General features: G+C 45.0%; 1 protein-coding gene across 1 annotated transcript in view; it reads right to left on the reverse strand.

The window, feature by feature from the left end:
- The window catches only part of TMEM222 (transmembrane protein 222), a 141,396-nt gene that overhangs the window by 25,508 nt on the left and 94,275 nt on the right, over positions 1–21,613 (reverse strand). The window contains exons 3-4 of the mRNA XM_086957598.1: positions 17,028–17,059; positions 16,345–16,441 (exon numbers count right to left, since the gene is read on the reverse strand). Coding sequence (XP_086813724.1) covers positions 16,345–16,441; positions 17,028–17,059 — 129 coding nt within the window. The remainder of the gene's footprint in view (positions 1–16,344; positions 16,442–17,027; positions 17,060–21,613) is intronic.

Genomic DNA, 21,613 nt, shown 5'->3' on the forward strand with positions numbered 1-21,613 from the left:
AAGGCGACACGGCGGGAGGGGGCGGAGCGGGTAAACAAAGACGGACATGCACGCGCCCGTGACTTTTAAGGTCAATGCGCATAAGCTTAATGCGCATGCGCATTGACCTTAAAAGTCACGGGCACTGCAAGGAATCGCCACGATTCCTTGCAGTGTGGATAAAGAGTGGATAACTCGCAATACTCTCGCCTTGCTCGATGCGCATGCGCATCGACAGGCGAGACCTAAACAAGTTACTTACCTGTACACTGTGGTTCTCCAGTGTTGATATCTTTTATAGACTCACATGTTTGAATCTTCCCTGTCATCATGGTGGGAGTCCCACTGTAACAGTAAAATAGCAGTCTTAAAGCTTAATTCCCTAACGTTAGTAACCAATAATCATTGGTAAAAAATATCCAAACTCCACCCATTCAGAGATTGGATCATAGAACCTCCTTCCCCTGCAGGGCCACCATACCCTCAGATTTCGAGCACAAGTGCCCTAGGAAATGAAGAGGTATGAAAGGTGAACCTGAAGAGGGGAGGAGGGAGGGTCGCGTGTGAATCTATAAATGATATCAATATTAGAGAACTACTGTGTACAGGTAAGTAACTTGTTTTTTCTCCAGTATTGTATTTTTTTTATAGATTCACATGCTTGAATCAGAATACCAAGCAGTACTTACAAAAACAAAAGGCCGAAGGCAGCGGGAAGGTGAACCATCCCGCCATGCGACCCAAAAAACAACTCATTTAACATGAACTGACAATAATGCATATAAATGCTAAAAGACATATATATGTATATATACACACACACACACAAAAAAAATTGAAAATATTCGAGAATATCTGAAAACGTTATAAAAGAACAGTAAACTTATATAATAGAACAGGCTTAAACAGCATACCTTATGCAAATAAACGCCTCAAAGTAGCTTGACCAACTGACACATCCGCCTTCTGCCAAGCCTCCAAGCACAAATGTTTTGTGAAAGTATGGACGTTCGCCCAGGTCACTGCCCTGCAGATATCAGGCAAGGACACTCTAGCGAACAGGGCGGAGGAAGCTGCTACCTTAAGTATTGAGTGCGCTGTGGCTTTGGCAACCAGAGGACAGCCAGCCCTCTCATGACAAAAGAGAATAACTGAGGAGACCCAACGAGTGATAGACGCCAGTGTGAAAGCCTGACCCTTCCTAGGGGCCGAAAAAGCAACAAGTAACTGAGTAGACTTTCTGAAGTTGAGTCTTTTGCAAGTAGAATTTCAGACATCTTTTAAAGTCCAGAGCATGGAGTGCCCTCTCAGCTGGTGAAGAAGGAGCTGCAAAGAAGGAGGGCAAAACCACTTGTTCATTTAGATGAAATGCGGAAGGCACTTTAGGAATGAAAGAAGGGTTTGTCCGAAGAATGACCTTGTCTGGAAAGAATTGAAGGTAAGGCTCCGTTGTCGTGAATGCTTGAATCTCAATAGCACGTCTTGCTGACGTGATAGCTATCAGGAAGGCCACCTTTCAAGAGAGATACTGTAGGTCGCATTTTTGAATAGGTTCAAAAGGTGATTTCATAAGCTACGACAGGACAGTATGTAACTGTCATTGTACTGGAGGAGGTCTTACTGGAGGATTAACCCTGAAAAGTCCTCTCATGAATGCCTTTATTATTCTATTTGACCAAAGGGACAAAGAACCAGAACGTTGCCTGTACCTGGAGATTACCGCCAAGTGTACCCTGATGGATGCATGCGCCAAACCAGCCTTGGCAAGAGATAATAAATAAGGCAGAGCGTCCTCAAGTGACGAAGAAAGGGGATCAAGAGAGTTCGTGGTACACCATATACAGAATCTTTTCCACTAGGCCGAGTAACATTTTATCGTTGGAGGGAGCACGAGCATTCTGAAGTACTGTTTGGAATGCCTCAGAAATCTTTAATCGTCCGAACTCTGTGGGATGAGGAGCCAGGCTGTCAAGTTGAGCGTGCAAACCTGGGGGTAAACTACTTGACCCTGGTTCATGGAAAGGAGATTTCCTTTTGGTTGCAAGTGAATTGGAGAACACCTTGATAGGCGAAACAGCTCTGTGAACTAGTATTATTGCGCACAAGCCGGGGCTATTAGAATGACACTGCAAGGTTCCGATTTGATCTTTTGGAGAACCTTTGGAATGAGAGCAAACGGAGGGAATGCGTAGGCGAACACTCCCTCTCATGAGAAGTGGAAGGCATTTCCCAGAGAGCCTAGCTGAGGGAACCCTGCTGGCAAAGGATCTGCATTTTTTGTTGAGGGATGTAGCGAAGAGATCTTGGGTTGGAAATCCCCAGCAGTGAAAAACCTTTTGCAACTGCTCGTTGTCTAGTTCCCACTTGTGACACTGCCTTGTGTCTCTGCTAAGTGAATCTGACAAATCGTTCTGGACTCCTGGCACATGCTGAACCTGAATCGATATCTTGTTGACTATCAGCCATTCTCAAATCTGACTAGCCAGGATTGAGAGGGCCTGAGATATTGTCCCACCCTACTTTAACCCATAAAACATGGTGGTGGTGTTGTCAGTACAGATCAGGATCGATGATCTCCTGATTTTTGTCAGGAATGCTTAAAGACTCAGAAAGACCGCTTTGAGTTCCAGGAAATGTATGTGACACACAGCTTCATGAACAGACTATTTTTCGTGGACCTGCAATCCGTCCATGGAAGCATCTGATGTCATGACCAACCTTGGTTTCTTCATGAGGAAAGAGACCTTGTGAAAGATTGTCTTTGACCGTCCACCAGGACATTGCGGAGACCATCCTCAAAGTGATTGATATGACGTCCTCGAATGAGACTTGAGATTGCCTCCATTGAGCATCGAGCTCCTTCTGGAGAGGCCTCATCCTTAAGCGGCAATTTGGAATCAGCGGGATACAGGATGACATCATCCCTAGCATTGACTTGTATGTCCTTACTGAAACTTTCCTTTTTGCAGACAGACGCCTTACTGTCCTTTGCAGTCGTAGGATTCTTTCTTTTGTGGGAAAGGCTTTCGAGAGTGTAGTGTTCAGAGTTGCTCCTAGAAACACTATTGACCTGGAGGGATTCGGGGAAGACTTCTTAGAGTTGATTCTGAGTTCCAGGGAGTGAAAGATTCAGACACAGGTGTCCATCGATCTCTTGGCGGCTTGAAGCGATAGGGCCTTGACCAACCAGTTGCCTCAATAAGGGAATACCTGATGAGCGGTTCGCCGTAGAAAGGCCACCACCGGAGCCAAGGACTCGGTGAAGACTCTTGGAGCCGATTTCAGCCCGAAAGGAAGATCTCGAAATTGGTAATGGCACCCTGCCACCTTGAACCTCAAAAATTTATGATGTTTTGGGTGAATAGGAACATGAAAATAAGCGTCCAGAAGATCCAGTAAACACATATAGCCTCCTGTATCCATTAGATGCAGAATTTCCTAGAGGGATAACATTCTGAAAGGTTGGGATTTCATGAACTTGTTCAGTGATCTTAGTGATTTTAAGTCCATTATCTGCCTTCATTTTCCCGTCTTTCTTTTTATCAAAAAGAAGTGGGAATAAAACCCCATATTGTGTTGATCGGGCGGCACTTCTTCTATTGCCTGCTTGGTTAAGAGCAACCGAACCTCCTTCTTGAGAATACGGCGAGGCATGTTCGGAGGCTGTTGAACGAATTCCAAGGTGTGACCGTGGAGAAACACGTCCAAAACCCACTTGTCAGAAGATATAAGTTTCAATTGTTTGAAGAATTTGGAGCAAATGAAGGCGAATTGAAGTGGGACTGCGGTAACAGGGGCCTGTGGAACCTCATTGTCTCTTGTTAAGAGTCGTGAGCGCTACCGCCTGATGGCTGGCGTAGACATGCTGCTGGTCTAGAGTAGGTCGATTTTGAGGTTTGTAGAAAGGGCTGAGAAGAGTACTGTGTATAAAAACCCTGTTGGTGATAGACCTGGAAACGCTGCTGAAGCTGTGGGCGAGAGAGATTGACCTCTGCCTCTGGCCCGGAAAGAAGAAAATCTTTTTTGCTGAAGGTTTACCAAATATTTGGGTGTCTCCGTAGCCTTTGAAATTCATTGCAAAACTTCACCCACATGCTTCCCAAACAGCAATTCACCATGGAATGACATGTCTAGAATATTTGTCTGAACCTCTGGTCGAAAAGCAGTAGCCTTCAGCCACTCTTGCCGTCTCAGTACCACTGCTCCTGTCTGAAGGCCGTTGACGAAATGTCCAATGCCACGTCAAATATTTCCGAAGAAGGCTTTTCACCTTCCGACAGCACCACACGTGACTTTATCTTCTGGAAGGAATTCAAGCAAAGTCGAGATGTCGAACCACATCTGGCAGTCATACCACCGAAGGATAGCTAAGGTTGGAGGCTCTGATGGCAGTGGCTAACAAAGCGGAGAACCTTTTGCTGCTGTTAGCCAAATGGCGGCCTTCCTTGTCATGGGGCACTACACAGAGAGGAAGGGTTCTTTGACCTCCTTTCAGCTGCCTTCATAATGACGAATCAGGCCGGAGATGCCCAATCAGGCACGCAGGAGAGTCTTCAGGTGCCTTGTACTTCTTGTCCAACTTTGGTACTACAGCGGGAATAGAAGCTGGCGTTTTCATTAATTTCAAGCCTTCTTGCCACAAGAAGTCCACCATGGGGATGTAACGAGAGGAGCGTTGTGTAGTAGGTTTAAAATCATACAAAAACACTTGGTTTGTTTAACGTGCCTGGGAAGGTCAAAGCGCCTGGAAGTGCGCTCTAGCAGATCCTGAAACCCAGCGATATCTGCTGGCGGAGAGTCGGCTGAGGGTGGAGAAGGAGAAGGAGGAGTGGGGATCACATAGTCATCCCACTCGTCGTGGATATTGTGGTACAAACGTAATTCCTCTTCCTCCAACTGCTGGTTATCATCATCTTGACTTTGAATTGATACAGTGCTGCTTTTCTGCAGCGAAGGTAGTACCCACAATGCTGGAGTGGTGACTTCGTGAGCGGGAGGTGAAGAAGGAGAAGAATTTGCTTCTGGAAATCTTCTATAATCGTCGTTGAGGACTAGCCGGAGGTCAGACACCAATGTAATGGGGACGTTAATGAAGGGTTCTTGAGTTTAATCTTCCTGCTCGTCATATGGATAGTGTTCTTGGAAAACGTCGAAAGGATGAGAGGCGTGACGTTACCTATCCGAAAAAGAATAGTCTCTTTACAGATAAGTGGATGGATCCTCAATCATCTCTTCATCCTTTGAGTCCTGGCACTTAACTTGGGAGTCGCGAAGGACTGTAAGCAGGACCGAAGAGTCCATCATCTTCAGACTCCTGAAAGTCTAGAAGGCGGGCAGGAGGCAGAGGAGAAACTTTTGAAAAATCCTGCCTCTGGGAAGGCGCCGGTTTCAGAAGCACACCATTCTTCAGCCTCGTCAACTGGGTCGTCTACGGGATCGTCGCAGAAGGATAGCTGTCGACGGTGAACTAACTTGCTGAGCCGACGACAGAGAAACTCTCGTCGACAGAGATGGCCTAACCACGGTCGACGACAATGATACCATCACCATAGTAGTCGACGCGGCTGCTATCATCGACTGATGTTTTCGGTCACTTGAAGAATCCTTGGAAGGAAATAGAGGCGTTGACAGAGGGGCAGACCATGACCTCTGACGTGATGAGGAAGGACTAGACTGGCTTTTTTTTACCTCCTTTCTTTTCAACTCTCTCCTCACTATGAGACATGGACTTTTTGGGATCTTTAAGAGATGAAGAAAATCCTTCTTTTCTCTTCTTGGAGGAGGTATACGGCTTCTCCTCAGAATCAGAGTCCTTTGCTGATTTCTTCCTTTGCAGCCAGAGAAACAGCCTACCCTCATGGTCCTTAAGGGTTTTTGAGGAAAAAGTACGACAGTGCTTGCATTCTCTTGGCTTATGCTCTGGGTAAAGACAGTAGAGGCATTCTTTATGTGGGTCCTCAGAATAAAATCTGGACTTTCCAAAAGTCTTACAGGGCCTAAACAACCCGTTTTTAGACTGACATAATGAAGAAAAAAATGGGAACTCACACTCCTGACAGGTACATCAGAAGAAAAATGAACACAGAGATTATCCTTTAGCTGGAGTTCAAAAGGGCAACAGTAGAAGCACTGACTGAGCAGAGCTCATGGAGACTCCCTAGCACACGTATGGTAAGAAATCTGAGGGTATGGTGGCCCTGCAGGCGAAGGATATTCTATGGTCTAAGCTCTGATTGGCTGGAGTTTGTATGTTTATAACAATGGTTATTGGTTACTAAAGTTAAGGAATTCTTATGGGCTTTTCAATGTTAAGCTTTAATTCTGCTATTTTACTGTTACCATGGGACTCCCACCATGACAACGGGAAAGATTCAGCCATGTGAATCTATAAAAGATACAATACTGGAGAAGTTTTGTTACTACTTCTTAAGAAGTCAACTGTTTTCGGAACGGGAGATGGATCTTTGCTATATGCACAATAGAGGGTTATATAAAGGGAGAGGCTACCCCAAACAATTTAACAAAATTGGAAAAGGATGGATAGATGAGGTCTAGTGTAGAACTGACAGGTCACACAGGACTGGAGGAGTAGGAGGGTTGACATGGCCCTACGAGGATGGTGCTTGGAATACATTGGTCATGGCTAGATACGAGGTGGTTGGGGCGCCCACCTCCACTGTGTGTGGTGGACAAGGGCTGATAGAAGGATGGTGACCCCAGAGGAAGGAGGGTGGGAGAAGAGGTAGAGGAGAGGGCTAATTGATGGTTGTATTAGATGTGATGCTGTTTTGCAAAAAACAATATGCTATGTTAAAACAAAACAAAAAGTAAAATGGTGTGCCTATCCAGGAACATAACAGGCAATCTGTGAAACCCTGCACAGACCTACAATGAATACAAGAGGACAAGAGGACATTGGGGGTGGCTCAGGTATGTGATCTCCAAGCACTGAAGACACTATTTGGGAGGAGACCCATTGGACAAATATAGTCTACAATATGCATATTCCTTTAGACCCTGAAATACGGCTTAAAGAGAGTTCTAAGAAGCTAATAGTAGAACTGGAACCACCCAAATGAGAATAATGTGCACAAGTAAAAAAGAACAAGCATTGGCATAGCCAATAGGTCTCGCTTTTGGGACCTTTTAAGTGTTTAGTAATTCAGCATAATATCCTTGGTGTAACAAGTGTTGCATGGCTAAACCTTCCCCAAGGTGAAACCATCCCCAAGGTGAAACCATCCCCAAGGTGAAAGCCAGGCATCCCGCGGCGGGATGCCTGGCTTTCACCTCGGGGATGCCCAGTACGGGTTATCTCACAGGGAAAAGCCAGGACGGGTTCCCAATGCAAGCGCCGGGACACCCCAGTTGGGGTAGCCGTGCGCTATATAAGACCTATTGCTTGTTTTGAGTGAGTGGCTTGTGCAGGTATGCCACTGTGAGGTAGAGATGCTGCGAGTGCTTTTACAGGAGACCCTGTGACTTTGTATTGTAATTGCATTTATATAGCGCTTACTACCCCTGACGAGGCGTCGAAGCGGTTTTTCGGCGAATAGCACGGCACTCCGGGACCCATATAGGATTAGTGTTGAATTAGTATAGTGAAACATGCAAGTACATTTTAAGTGGTGGATAGGTTAGTCAGTTAATTGGATTTGGAATGATAGCAGAAGGATAGAGGAGGACAAAGGTTTGTATTTATATAGCGCTTGTTGACGCATGCTATTCAGGAAGCCTACAAAGGATTAGTGGTGAATTAATATGGTGAAATATGAAGTAATTTCAGTGGTGGATATTAGTCAGTTACTTGGAGTGAGAAGGATGGCGGAGGGATGAACGGGGAAGAAAGATTTGCATTCATATAGCACTTGTTACCCCTGATGGGTGTTGAAGCGCTTTTCTGGCGAGTAGCACGCCACTCCGGAGACCATAAAGGATTACTGTTGAAAATTAGTATAGTAAAAAAAAATGAAGTAATTTGAGTAGTGGATATGTTATTCAGTTATTTGGGTAGTATATTAGTATAGTTTTATATGGAATTTGAGAAGTGAACATGTTAGTCTGTTAATTTCAATTGAAAAGGATAGTGGAGGGATAAAAGAGTGAAGGATTTTTTATTTTTTTATAGGTCTTAGCAGTAGGAGGAAACTTTTGGAGGGGTAAAAAGGAGTTTTGGAGGGGAGGACTCAGAGGGAAGAGTTTAGAAAGGTTTGTTTTAGGGGATCGGTATAGTGTAAAAGGTGTCAGAGGATGCAAGGAGGGGTAGAGTAGGAGAGAGTCTAGAAAGGGTTATTTTGGCAATCATAGTAGTGGCATGGGGTTTGGGATAAATGAGAGAGTGGATGTAGAGGATATATTGATAGATGTATAGGATGAGAGATAGGGTAGCGCATTGGAAAGAGTAGTATAAGTAGTTTGAGATGAGTCAGGTTGGGCTAGAAGATATATTGAGCGAAGTATAGGCTGAGAAATAGGGTAGTGCATTGGAAATGTGAAATTAGAAGAAAGTGACAAATATATAGATCCATAATTACATTGAAAGTATATAGATACATAAAGGAGGCAAGTATATGTAGATTAAAGATATTGATAGAGGCACAGGATGAGAAATAGGGTACTGCATTGGATATGCTTTTTCAGGAGAAAAGTAACAGACACACAGATCGAAGTACATGGAAGGTACATAGATGCACAATGGAAGTATGTACATGTAGACCAAAGATGATTTTTATTTATTCATTATTATTATTATTTTTTTCTCTCAACATAATTATTTTACATGTTTATACAAAGTAATACACAAAGATAGGTGCATATCTATAGTGCTTGTATACAGAGGGATATGCTGTATATTTCTGTTTGCGTATGGTGCTTATGCGGGGAAGAGCCAAATCTTGAGTCGTTTTCTGAAGATAAGGTGGTTGTCGGTGGACCTTATGTTGAGGGGTAAAGAGTTCCAAAGTTTGGCTGCTTGAACAGAGAAGATGTGCCACCCATGGTTTTTTTCTTGTATGGTGGGATTTTGAGGCGAGATGCTCCTTTAGAGCAGAGGTTCCTTTGTTGAATGTGTTTGGTGATTTTATTCCTGATGAAGAGTGGTCCCATTCCATGTATTGCTTTGCGGGAGATACAAAGCAGCTTGAACATGGATCTTCTGGCAACTGGTAACCAATGCAGGGCTTTCAAGGCAGGGGAGATGTGGTCTCGCGGTTTGATATGCAAGAGTAGTCTGGCAGCCGGGTTCTGAATCGGTTGAAGTCTTTTCAAGGTCGTTAAAGGTGATCCGTGGCAGAGGCTATTGGCGTAATCGAGTTTGAACAGAACAAGGGAGATGGTAGCTTGGACCTTGTGTGGAAATCCCAAATGAGGGAAAATTTGTTGCAGCGTTTTTATAGTAGCAAAGCTTGATCTTGCTAGTTCATCCACTTGGGCATTCATCGACAGCTTGGAGTCCATGGTAATTCCGAGGTTTCTTTCTTCCTTCAATACTTTATGCAGTCATCCCAGTTCATCAGGCTTGCGGCAAGCGGGTTGTAATGTTTCCAATCACCACACGTGAGTACTTCAGTTTTTGAAGCATTCAATTTGAGATGGTTCTAGATCATCCACTGATCCACGGCTATGAGACAGCTGAAAATTGTCAATGTCTTTGGGGCATTCCAGTTGAAGGAGTATTTGCGTGTCATCTGCATAGTTATAGCACGTAAGGTGACATTTATTGATCAGTACTGGTAATGAATTCAAGTAGATGTTGAAAAGCATGGGCGAGATGATAGAACCTTGAGGGACCCCTGCTTTTGTGGAGTACGGTTTGGACGAGAAAGGTGGGGTATGGATGACATTAGTTCTGTTTCGAACGAAGGATGCGATCCAGTCTAGAGCAGTTCCCACTATGCCGGCTTCATAGAGTCTTTGTTTCAGAGTGTCATGGTCAACCGTCTCAAAGGCAGCTGAGAGGTCCAAGAGGAGTAGCGCAGCAACCCCGTTGCGGTAACTGTATTCTTTAGGTCATCCCAGATGGCAAGGAGGGCAGATTCAGTGCCTCTTCCCGGACGGAATCCTAATTAGAAGTCTCAAAGTATGTCATTCTCTTCAATGAACTTGTGACATCTGGGCGAACGCTGCTCTTTCTATCAGTTTGTCCAAGGAACGGTCCATTTGTAATGGGTCTGTAGTTGTCAGGGTTCAGCGGGTACAAGTTTGTTTTCTTCAGTAAAATGCGTATGTATGACTTTTTGAGTTCTTCTGGAAATAAGGAATCATTGATGATTCCTCTTACTGGAGTGGCAGCAGAGGTTGTTAAAAGAATTGTCTTGAAAGTTTGTGGCGGGCAGGGGTCAGAAGGGCTGCCGACAGGCCTGCTGGCTTTGACCAGGTCCATAAATTCATTGTGTGATTTGTGTTGGAAGTAACGGAGAGGCTTGATTAGAGCATTCTTGGATTGCTGTTTTGTACAAGGGTTAGTGCTGGGGCTTGGTTTCTGTTTTAAGTTCGATTCCAACGTGTCTGCTTTGTCCGTGTAATGATTTGCCACTTTGTCTGTGAAATCTTGAGTAACAGGATGAGTTCCTTCTAGGCAATTTGGTTTGCGAAATTCATTGAGTATTTTCTAGAATTCTTTATGTGCACATTTAGCATTTTGAATTCTGTCTGAATAGTACATTTTCTTCGTTTTTTTGATAGCAGACTTGTATAATCTGTTAATTTTCTGTAGGTGAAGTTTGTCTTGTTTGGCGTTTGTTTTGAGCCAGGTATGTTGCAGCTTTCTAATTTGTTGTTTTATGTCTTTAATTTCTATGTTTCTCCAAGGCGCTTTTTTTCTTTTGTTCTGTTGTGTGGTTTTGAGTGGTATCAAGATGTCAAAAGCTTCCTGTAGCCACTCATAGATTTTGAACAGAATTTATGGTTTCCTGATTTGTACTGGATGTTAGTTGTGTTTCCAAGTGTTCCAAATTGAATTTGTTCCACGGCCTATAGGTGGATGGATGTAAGGTAGTTTTAGGTGAGTCACTTAGCGTTGTTTTATGTTGGAAGGCAAGCAAGTGGTGGACTGACCATGTGACTGGAGTTATATTTTGAAAGGTAACTAGTTCAGTATTAGCAAAAATGGCATCTAGGATATGTCCAGCGGTGTGTGTCGGATTGTTGACAATCTGATGCAGTTACAATGCGTCTAGGCCGGTGATTATGGTTTTTGGATGGGTCATATTGGGTTTATCAAACCAAATGTTAAGGTCACTCAGAACTGTGTCTGGGAATGTTGCCTTGCTAGGTGGAGGTCTGTATAGGAGCAGGAAGTTACAGGAGGAAGACCGTGTAGAATTGCATCTTGTTAGAAGAGCCTCACAATTCTTTATGGAGATGTTGTCAATTTTAGTGATATGTATTGTTTGCCTGAATACAACAGCTAGACCACCTCCTTTTTTGGCTATACGATTTTGGGTGATTATTTGATAGCCTAGAGGAATGGCTTCATGCAGGACTGGAGCCATATCCTCTCCCAACCATGATTCTGTTATGAATAGTATGTCTGGTTTTGCATCGGTGAGAAGGTTGTAAATGTGACGCTTGTTTTTAGAGAGGGATTGAGCATTTATTAGTAGATAGTTTAGTGAGTGGCCTTTGGTGATAGTGGAACTTTGTTTGGTAGAAGAGTGATCAGTATTGTGTGGGTTTGTAGCAGGTGTGTTTTTAGTGCTGGTATTAGCTGTATTAGGATAGCAATCGTGTAGCTGTTCTGTATCGTGTTCCTCATCCAGCATGCTAAAAAGGCATTTTGATGGGTCTGCATGTGTATGTGTTGGAGATGGTGTGTGAGAGTGAGTTAGAGTGCTACGTTGCTTTTGTGGTGTAAAATTGTTGTGACGTAAACATGGGGAAGCAAAGTTGTGATGTGTGGCATGTTGCTTATATTTTTTGCGTGTGTTTAAGGCGGAAGGTGTATGAGTTAGGGGAGGTGGTGCAGCATGTGGGTCAAGTATTAATGTTCTTAATTGTCCAATGGATGAAAGGCGGTTAGAAGAGAGGTGCTGAATTGCTGTATTTGTGTTAGGTGTGGTGGAAGAGTGAAAGCTTGGCATTGGAGTTTGTTCCTTTGTGTGGTTTGAAAGGTGGGTATATGTTTGTATTTTGTGATGGTAAGTATTGTGAGGTGTTCCGCTTTGTAGATCTTGTTGTGCTGGTGTGTGTATATGTTTTGCTTTTGAGGAGTAGTGAAAAATGGTGCTGATGTATATGTTTCATGCAATGGATTTGGTTGTGCAGTTTTGTTTGTGAGAGGAGGTTGTGACGTAGAGGGGTGGTGATGTGTTTATGAGTAGAGTGTTGTGTTGTGTGTAGGAGGGAATGAAGTAGATGTGAGTGTGTTTATCTTAGACAGGTTTGTTGCAAGAGTTACAAAGTGTGGTGGTGTGCAGGTTGTGTGTTGTGCGTTAGTGTTATTATGGTAGAAGGGAGAGGAGGATGTTTGTTGGACAACTGATGGAAGGGTGATTATATGTTTGTTAGTGATAATAGGTGGTCTGTTAGGTGTAATTACAGCAGGGAGAGTGTGTCTGAATGGGATGTAGTTATGTATGGCGTTGATTGGCGCTGTGTTAGTTATGAGTGTATTGGTTCGTGATATAGGATAGACTGGTGTACTGTTTGTAGATTATGGTGGATATGTGTGGTAGTTGGGATAGTAGGGTGTGTAGATGTGGATTGGTTGGGTTTGTACTGCATGCTGGTACATTAATCTGTGCATAGTGTTGTCCGTGGTGTACATTTGGTGCAAGTGTGATGCTCTGTTTGTGGATGTAGTTGGTGTGGGCTGTGTATTACTAAATGAGAAAAAGGGCAGCATTTCTGGCCCTAGTCCCGACCAGTCTCGAACAGGCTCAAGCAGGCAACTGCCCTTGTCCTCTCTGCAACTGCCCTTGTCCTCTCTGCCCTTAACAGGCTCAAACAGGCAACTGCCCTTGTCCTCTCTGCCCTTTACAGGCTCAAACAGGCAACTGCCCTTGTCCTCTCTGCAACTGCCCTTGTCCTCTCTGCCCTTAACAGGCTCAAACATTGTCCTCTCTGCCCTTAACAGGCTCCAAACAGGCAACTGTCCTTGTCCTCTCTGTCCTTAGCCTCGACGCCCGGGCTGAGACACCCTAACCCTGGCCTTTTTTATAGCCCTAGTAATCAGGTGACCCCTTCAGCCAATGGGAACCCTAGCCCTCACACTATCCAATCACAACACTAGCCCTAAAATCTAGAACCAATAGGAGACCAGGTCCTTACAGCCAATCTTAGCCCTAGTCCAAGCACCCAATCAGTTCAAAAACCCTGATCTCTACGTCCAATAAAGGCCCTAGCCCTACCAGTAGTCCCAAAGCAAGTCCATGCAACCAATGGCACAGGTAGCTCTAGTCCCTACTTCCAATAGAAAGCCTAACCCTACTCTAAGTCCCACACCTAGTCCAGCAACCAATCACACCAGAAGCCCTAATCGCTACTTCCAATTAAAGGTCTAACCCTAGCCCTAGTCCCACCCTACTCCCAACAACCAATAACATAGGAAGCCCTAGTCCCTATTTCCAATAGAAATCCTAACCCTAGCACTAGTCCGAACCCTACAATGATTGAATCACAGACCCAGAAACCAATCAGAACCCTCAAATACCCAACTAATGAGGACATTTACCCTAATCCAATAGAAACACCAGATAAAACCACCTATCAGTGTAGACATGTACCAACCATCAAGCTGATTCCTGGACTCTGCTCACTGCAATCTGGGTCACAGGTAGACTGCAACTCACAAGATGGAGGAGAATGATTTGGGGTGCACCCAGCAAGGCCTTAAGGGGCCTGGGCAGGTGTGAGAGGAGGGCTCAGACTTGCCTGGTAGCTGAATAGCCAATGATCTGCTGGCCTGGGGGTGGGGGCTGGGCAGCTGCTTCTCCTGTTCAGAATCTCCTAGGAGACAGACAGGCTCAATCCACACTTTGGACTTCAGCAGGTAAGGGCCTCACTAACTTGAAATCTAACAATACTGTTTGAATAAAACTTTACTCCCTCACCTGGTCAAAAAACGAAGTGCACAGGCCCTAGTAAACACAGTTTAAACAGCTCACAGAAGGACACGGATGTAGAAAATCCCTGTTGGTGGATGGGTGGGGTGGGGTGGGGGGGGGGGGGGCGGGAGGCTGGTCTCACTGGCTTGTGAACACAAAATCGTGGCTGGGAGTGCACTGTTTTAACATACAGGTCTTAGCACAGAGCAAAGGAGAAATTTGGAGGGAAAACAGAATTGTCACCAAGGAATGAGAGAGACAAACTACAGAGGTTGGACTGCAAATCCCACAATTCAACACGCTAAATGGAGGCAATCATGAGCAGGGAAAACCACAAGTTCAAAACACAACACAGGTGATTAAATATGCAATTACAGGCAGGCTAAAACTACAATTTTTAACTGTAACAACCTTAAAAACCTTAAATGTGGTGGTGGACGTGGAGGTGGGGGTGGATGACGTGGTGGTGGATGGCGTGGTGGTGGATGGCGTGGTGGTGGATGGCGTGGTGGTGGTGGATGACGTGGTGGTGGTGGATGACGTGGTGGTGGTGGATGGCGTGGTGGTGGTGGAAGACGTGGTGGTGGTGGATGACGTGGTGGTGGTGGATGACGTGGTGGTGGATGACGTGGTGGTGGTGGACGTGGTGGTGGTGGACGTGGTGGTGGTGGACGTGGTGGTGGACGTGGTGGTGGTGGACGTGGTGGTGGTGGACGTGGTGGACGTGGTGGTGGTGGACATGGTGGTGGTGGACGTGGTGGTGGTGGACGTGGTGGTGGTGGACGTGGTGGTGGTGGACGTGGTGGTGGTGGACGTGGTGGTGGTGGACGTGGTGGTGGTGGACGTGGTGGTGGTGGACGTGGTGGTGGTGGACGTGGTGGTGGTGGTGGACGTGGTAGTGGTGGACATGGTAGAGGTGGACGTGGTAGTGGTGGACGTGGTAGTGGTGGTAGTGGTGGACGTGGTAGTGGTGGACGCGGTGGTGGTGGACGCGGTGGTGGTGGTGGACGCGGTGGTGGTGGTGGTGGATGCGGTGGTGGTGGTGGTGGACGACTATTAGGTAGGAGGGTGCTGGCAGAATGCGGAAGGAGAGGAGGATCTCGAAGGGGGCACATGGGAGAGCAGAAAGAGGCCGAATATTGGAAACAAGCCACGGCATCGCTCTGGTTGATGTTTGGGAGGTGGGAGGGGTGTTCTATGCAAAAAGGCATTACGGCGCTCTAGTAAATAGTAGGTACAACAAGTGCGGCACGCAAAAGTGAAAGTGACTGCTTTTGGAGCTGAAAGTGCACACTTTGCTTAATGAGCCAGGACGAGGGAAGAAAGACACGCTCGCTCCCGCGGACCCTAGGCCAGGGCAGAGAGAAGACGGGACATGCACCCACCTTTCGCCAATTGCGTGCTGTCTTTCTTAGAAAGACGCATGCAAAGGCCAATAGCAGATGAAGAAAACAAAAGCACAAGCACGAGTGTGTGTTCCAAAGTTTAAAGCCCTTACTAAATGTCTCGCAGAGCAGCGCACGAGCTGGGTCAGGAGAGACTTAAAAATGAATAAGAAAAACTAAAATATTTTCTTTTTAAAAAGCCATTGAGTAATAAGATCAATATGCACATATGTCCCACTCTATAGGTAAAGGCAGACAGGGGTTCTGTACATTAGTGAGCATGATCTGGCAATTTAGGCCTGGGACCATCTCAGTGACAATGCTTAGTTTATTTTGTAATATCTAGACAGTATACTGCACTTTACAATCTGGTCGCCTAGACTGCTGCCAGAAATCCTGCAGGTATGATGAAGAGAGACTGAAAGAACTACAGACCACACAGAGGAAATCGTGGCAAAGTTAATCACAAGGACAGGGGCACCCAGGAGAGAGCTAGAAATAAGTTAGGTGAACAAAGGCCCCAATATACAAATAGAGAAGGAAGACTGAGATAGTATTACGACATCTGAAGGACAGAGCTACAGAGATGCCGAAATAGGAGAAGGTTACAAGGACTCAGATGGTTTGTAGCAAAGGAACGAACGAACACACACACACACTTAAAAGAAGTAAAAATACGCACCTCTATGACAGCTCAGTTAATCGAAGGACTTACGGCTAGTGGGTTACAGATGCACAAATACAGAACAGAGAATGTGAGGGTAACACAAAATCCCGCAATGATAGAGTTAAAGGAACAAGAATGCCCACTCAGGGATAGAATGGGCACAGTAGAACAGAGAAAAGATCAGCCCTAAAAAAGGAGATGTTCGCACACACACAGACACTGTGTTTTAGGTTCAAGTGCAGACAGTATGATAGGTTAGAGCCCTTACCATCCTGTGTTTGTATTCCTCGGATGCTTCATTGACAGCGGTGTCCCAGGCGTTGGGGCCGCTAGCATACACCTTGTTTGGATCCAATTTCCAGTACCTTTTATGAAATAAAAAAAATATTATACAAGATGGGGTCACTATTTGACTGAAAAACAAAATAGCAGTCCAAGAGACAGGAATTGTTCAACTTATTTATTTCTAATGGAGTGCTGCTTAAGTAACACATACAGACTAAGAGGAAGCACATCCACAAATTGAGGGAAAGCAAGAGGCATAAAGTGAGGGGAAAAGAACGAGATAGATGGATAAAAAGAGGTGGACAGATGGAAAAAGAGGAAACAGGAGGGAGCAGGTATGGAGAAGCACACAAAGGCCATGTCTGATAGTCCTATTAAATAAAGGGCTCTTTGAGCAATGCCTGCTGAACATTGCAGATAGATTACACTGCTGCTCTCAAAGGCCCCAGTTCATCTCAGTTTATCCAGGCCATCCATCCAATCCTTCCTCATCTGTATGCGCAGCTTCGAACATTCAAGCAGCACAAACCCGTGGGTTAGAAGAAGCCAACATTTTTGGCTTCCTAACCAGGGTCAGCAGCACTCATTTTGAACAGATTCCCTCATACAAAAAAGACCCTCACACCCCTATAAAATAAATGATAAATAAAAAATAAAAAAACTTACTTTACTGGTCTCCCAAAAGCCATATTGTCTTCCTACAAAATGAAGACATTGTGTGTTACTACAACTGAACAATAACAGTAGGATCACAGCATTTTCGTGAGATAAGCAACTTCTTCAATAACATGTTATAAATGGGATGCACATGCCATAGAGAGTGTCTGTCAAGTGTGTCAACATCTCATTATGCAGCACTTGGACTTCACAATTTGTACTTTTTAAGGAAAGTAGTTTAGTTCCTGGCAGACAACCGTTCACTCACCAAAGCTGGCACCACTCAGGGATTTATGCCCAAAAACCTAAGGAAGGGGTGGAAGAAGCGGCTGCGGTAAAGCCCACCTGACCTGCTCCTCTCAGTGTGTTGTGGGAGCATTCCGCTTTAACATTACCCTCAGTTTTACAACTAATTCAAATACCATATTTCACTCTCTAATCCCTTTTTTCCTGCCACCCAGTAACTCTGTGCCTCGTTACTCAGCTCATGCCCACGGCTATCATCCTTTATATAATAGTCCCCACATTACTTGCATCGACTGCCGTCTACCCTATCGTATTCATGTCTAGATGAGGTCTCCCTCCCCGGCCACCAGCTTCTGCTGTTTCCCCATCTCCTTAAAACTCTGCTGACTTGCCTATTCTGTATCATTAGTGTCTTGCATTGCCTCCCCACAACAGTTGCTTGCAACCCACTCTCCTGTCTCTGCTTCTTCCAACACTTATCCCTGGCTTCCACGCTTAGTTGCCTGTCACATTTTTAGAAAACTCCCATTTATCTATGTACTGTCCCAGACTCATCCTCCCATGATGGTCCTGCCTCCAACTATATCTCCTCTTCCATCTCTCCTGTGCCTGCTTTTTCCTGCCACTCTGAACCCACCTTTCGCTGCCTCCCCTCTCCTGATGCCACACCTACTCGCTGTCTCCACTTTCCAGTTTCACATCTTGTTCTCACTCTTTTCCCCACATTTTAACTCTGTCCTTAACATCCATCATCTCTCCCTTCCATGCTTGTCGCCTCTCCTGCCACCCTACTCCCTCTATTGTCCCACTTCAAACCACTGCTGTTTTTGCCTCAGCCACTGCTTAATTTGTTAAAGAATAAGCCCCGGGGCCCAAGGTTCTGGTCAGAAGCCTGAAGCTGGCACTATTAAATGTAAATGAGCAAGGCTACTTAGGCTAGATGCCACCCCAAGCCTCTCTACCAATACCATCAGACACACCCTACAACGTTATGTCAGTCTTTCCTATTCTTTTTAATCCCTGCTTTTTTGTCACTTTGCTCATTCCTCGTCTTTGCCCCTTTTGTGCTTTTTTTTTTGCTCTTGCTTTGGATCAAAGTTTGAGGAGGAAAAATAAGTAGCATTCCCAGATTTTGAGAAGCAAACAAACAGTACAGGAAAGACATAAAAGTAGGACTGAAGCCTTTAATCTTACCTCTGTGTCTTGTATGTATATGTGTATAAAAATATACAGACCAGACACAGAGGTAAGATTAAAAGCTTCAACTTTTAACTACGTTTTAATCTTTTTTTATGCATATATATATATGGAAAATGCTACTTACCAGTATGCATCTGTTCTTGGCATGTAGAGCTGCAGAGTTGCACACTATGCATACATAGTCACCTAGTGTTGGGCCCGGATGTTTGCAGTTTGTTGTTGTCCTGAAAAGTTCTTTGGAAGTCACGAGATAGGCGACCCATCCTTTGGACCACATTGCGCATGGGCATCGGCTCCATCCCCAGATTGTTTTTCGCCATTAGGGAAATGCTGGAGCTTTGCAAGAAAAGGAAGGATGCCCATGTAATTTGCATCTAATTAAGATAATACTGGAACAGACAAGGGTAGCCGGGGAGATAGGTGGGCGTGTGCAACTCTACATGCCAAGAACAGATGCATACTGGTAAGTAGCATTTTCTGTTCGAGGCATATGAGCTGCAGATTGCACACTATGCATAGATTGTATAGCAGTACCCATCCCTAGCGGCGACCACCCCTATCTGTTGCAGTAGTTTGGAATAATGTTTTGAGAACAGCCTGGCCCACATTAGCTTGTTGCTTGGTTTGCACATCTACACAATAGTGTTTTGTGAATGTGTGCGGTGTAGACCATGTAGCTGCTCTGCAGAGGTCATCTAGGGGAATGTTCCCTAAAAATGCCATTGAAGCCCCTATTTTTCTTGTAGAGTGGGCTTTAGGAGGAACAGATAACGTGCGTTTAGCTTTGTGGTAACAAGTCTGTATACATTTGACAATTCATCTAGCTAGCCCAGATTTTGAAATGGGATTACCTTTGTGTGGTGGTGAGAAAGACACAAAAAGTTGTTTTGTCTTATGAAAGGGTTGTGTCCTCTCTATGTAGTATAGCAATGCTCTTTTGACATCTAATGTGTGAAGAGCTCTTTCTGGTACTGTCTGTGGTTGCGAGAAGAAAACGGGCAGTTCAACAGACTGATTGAGATGGAAGGGAGAAATGACTTTGGGTAAGACTTTTTGATTGGGACGCAGAACTAGCTTATTGTGATCCATTTGCAAAAAGGGTTCTTGAATGGTTAGTGCTTGTAGTTCACTAACTCTCTGCAGAGAGGTAATAGCTACTAGGAACACAGCTTTCCATGTTAAAAATTGTAGTTCACATTTGTATAAGGGTTTGAAGGGAGGCCCCATTAACCGCGTGAGAACAACGTTTAAATTCCACACAGGTGAAGGTGGTACTCTGGGAGGAATTATTCTTTTAAGGCCTTCCATAAAGGCTTTAATGGCAGGCACTCTGAATAGAGATAGATGTTGTCTGTTTTGCAGATATGCTGCTATTGCAGCAAGATGTAGTCTAATAGACGTATAGGCTAAGTTGCATCTTTGGAGATGCAGTAAGTATCCTATGATGTGTTGAATAGACACATCTAGAGGATTAATATTGCTGTTGTGACAATATATTACAAATCGTTTCCACTTGGCTGCACAACATGCCCTAGTGGTTGGACGTCTAGCTTCTTTTATGACATTCATGCAGTCTGGAGGAAGGTTCAAATATCCAAATTCTAGGATTTCAGGAGCCAGATCGTAAGGTTGAGCTGAGCTGGGTCCGGGTGTCTGATATCTCCATGGTTCTGCGTTAAGCGGTGTGGAGACAGGTGTAATTTTTGGTGCGGTACTACCGACAGTTGTAGCAGTGTAGTGTACCACGGCTGTCTGGGCTACGTTGGAGCAACTAGGATGAGGGTCAGAGAATGCTGCTGTAGTTTGTGTACTACTAGTGGCATGAGTGGTAGAGGTGGAAAAGCGTACGCAAATCTGTTTGACCAGTTCATCCATATCGCATTGCCTTTGGACAGTGGGTGTGGATATCTGGCGGCGAAGCTTGGGCATTTGGCGTTTTCGTGGGTGGCAAATAGGTCTATCTGAGGTTGTCCCAAAATCTGAAAGAATGGCTGAAGAACTTCCATATGAAGTTCCCACTCGTGGGTCTGTTGTGTTTGCCGACTTAACAGATCCGCTATGGTATTTTGTACTCCTGGAACATGCTGGGCTAGAAAGAATATGTTTTGAGGTATAGCCCACCGTCATATGTACTGTGCTAGTTGAGATAGTTGCAGGGAGTGTGTGCCTCCCTGCTTCTGTATGTAATACATGGCTGTCATGTTGTCTGTGCGGACTAACACAGCTTTGTTTGATACCTGCTTTTGGAAAGCTTTTAGTGCTAGGAATATTGCTAGTAACTCCAGATGATTGATGTGGAGTAACATTTGTTGTGGTGTCCACCTGCCTTGCATGGTGTGTTGCAGTAGGTGGGCTCCCCAGCCGGAGAGCGATGCGTCCGCAGTTAAGATTATCCGAGGAACTGGCTCTAGGAACGGTCGTCCCTTGGAAAGGTTTTTGGTGTTCCACCACTGTAGAGAGCGATGAGTCCGACCGTCTACCAACACTAGGTCTGTCAATTGACCTTGAGCCTGGTTCCACTGACGTGATAAGCATTCTTGTAGCGGACGCATTGAAAGTCTTGCATGGGGCACTATGAAAATGCTAGAAGCCATCATCCCTATGAGTTGCATGAACACTCTTGCTGGAAGGGAGAGTTGTAGCTGAAAACCTTGTTAGAAGAGTTTGTATGCTGGCTATCCTTGCTGGAGTGGGATAGGCAAGCGCTTTTGCAGTGTTTATTGTGGCACAGAGGTACTGTTGTACTTTGGATGGTTGTAGATGGGACTTGGCGTGGTTTATTGTGAACCCCAAGTCGTGAAGCAGTTGTATTGTGGCATGAGTGTGTTCCATGCATTGATTGTATAAGCTGGCTTTTATGAGCCAGTCGTCGAGGTACAGGAAGACAAGGATGTGTTGTCTCCATAAATGCGCTGCCACCACTGCTAAGCACTTGGTGAATACTCTTGGTGCTGTTGTGACTCCAAATGGGAGTACTTTGAATTGATAGTGCTGTACGTCTATTACAAATCTGAGATACTTCCTGTGAGTCTTGTGAATGGGAATGTGGAAGTATGCGTCCTTGAGATCTAAAGTAGCAAGGAAGTCGTTTTGCGACAGAAGCGGAAGGACTTGTTGCAGTGTGACTATGTGAAAATGGTCTGACTGTA

This window comes from Lissotriton vulgaris, chromosome 2_1 (genome assembly GCF_964263255.1).
Source record: "Lissotriton vulgaris chromosome 2_1, aLisVul1.2, whole genome shotgun sequence".
In the NCBI taxonomy this organism is placed as follows: domain Eukaryota; kingdom Metazoa; phylum Chordata; class Amphibia; order Caudata; family Salamandridae; genus Lissotriton; species Lissotriton vulgaris.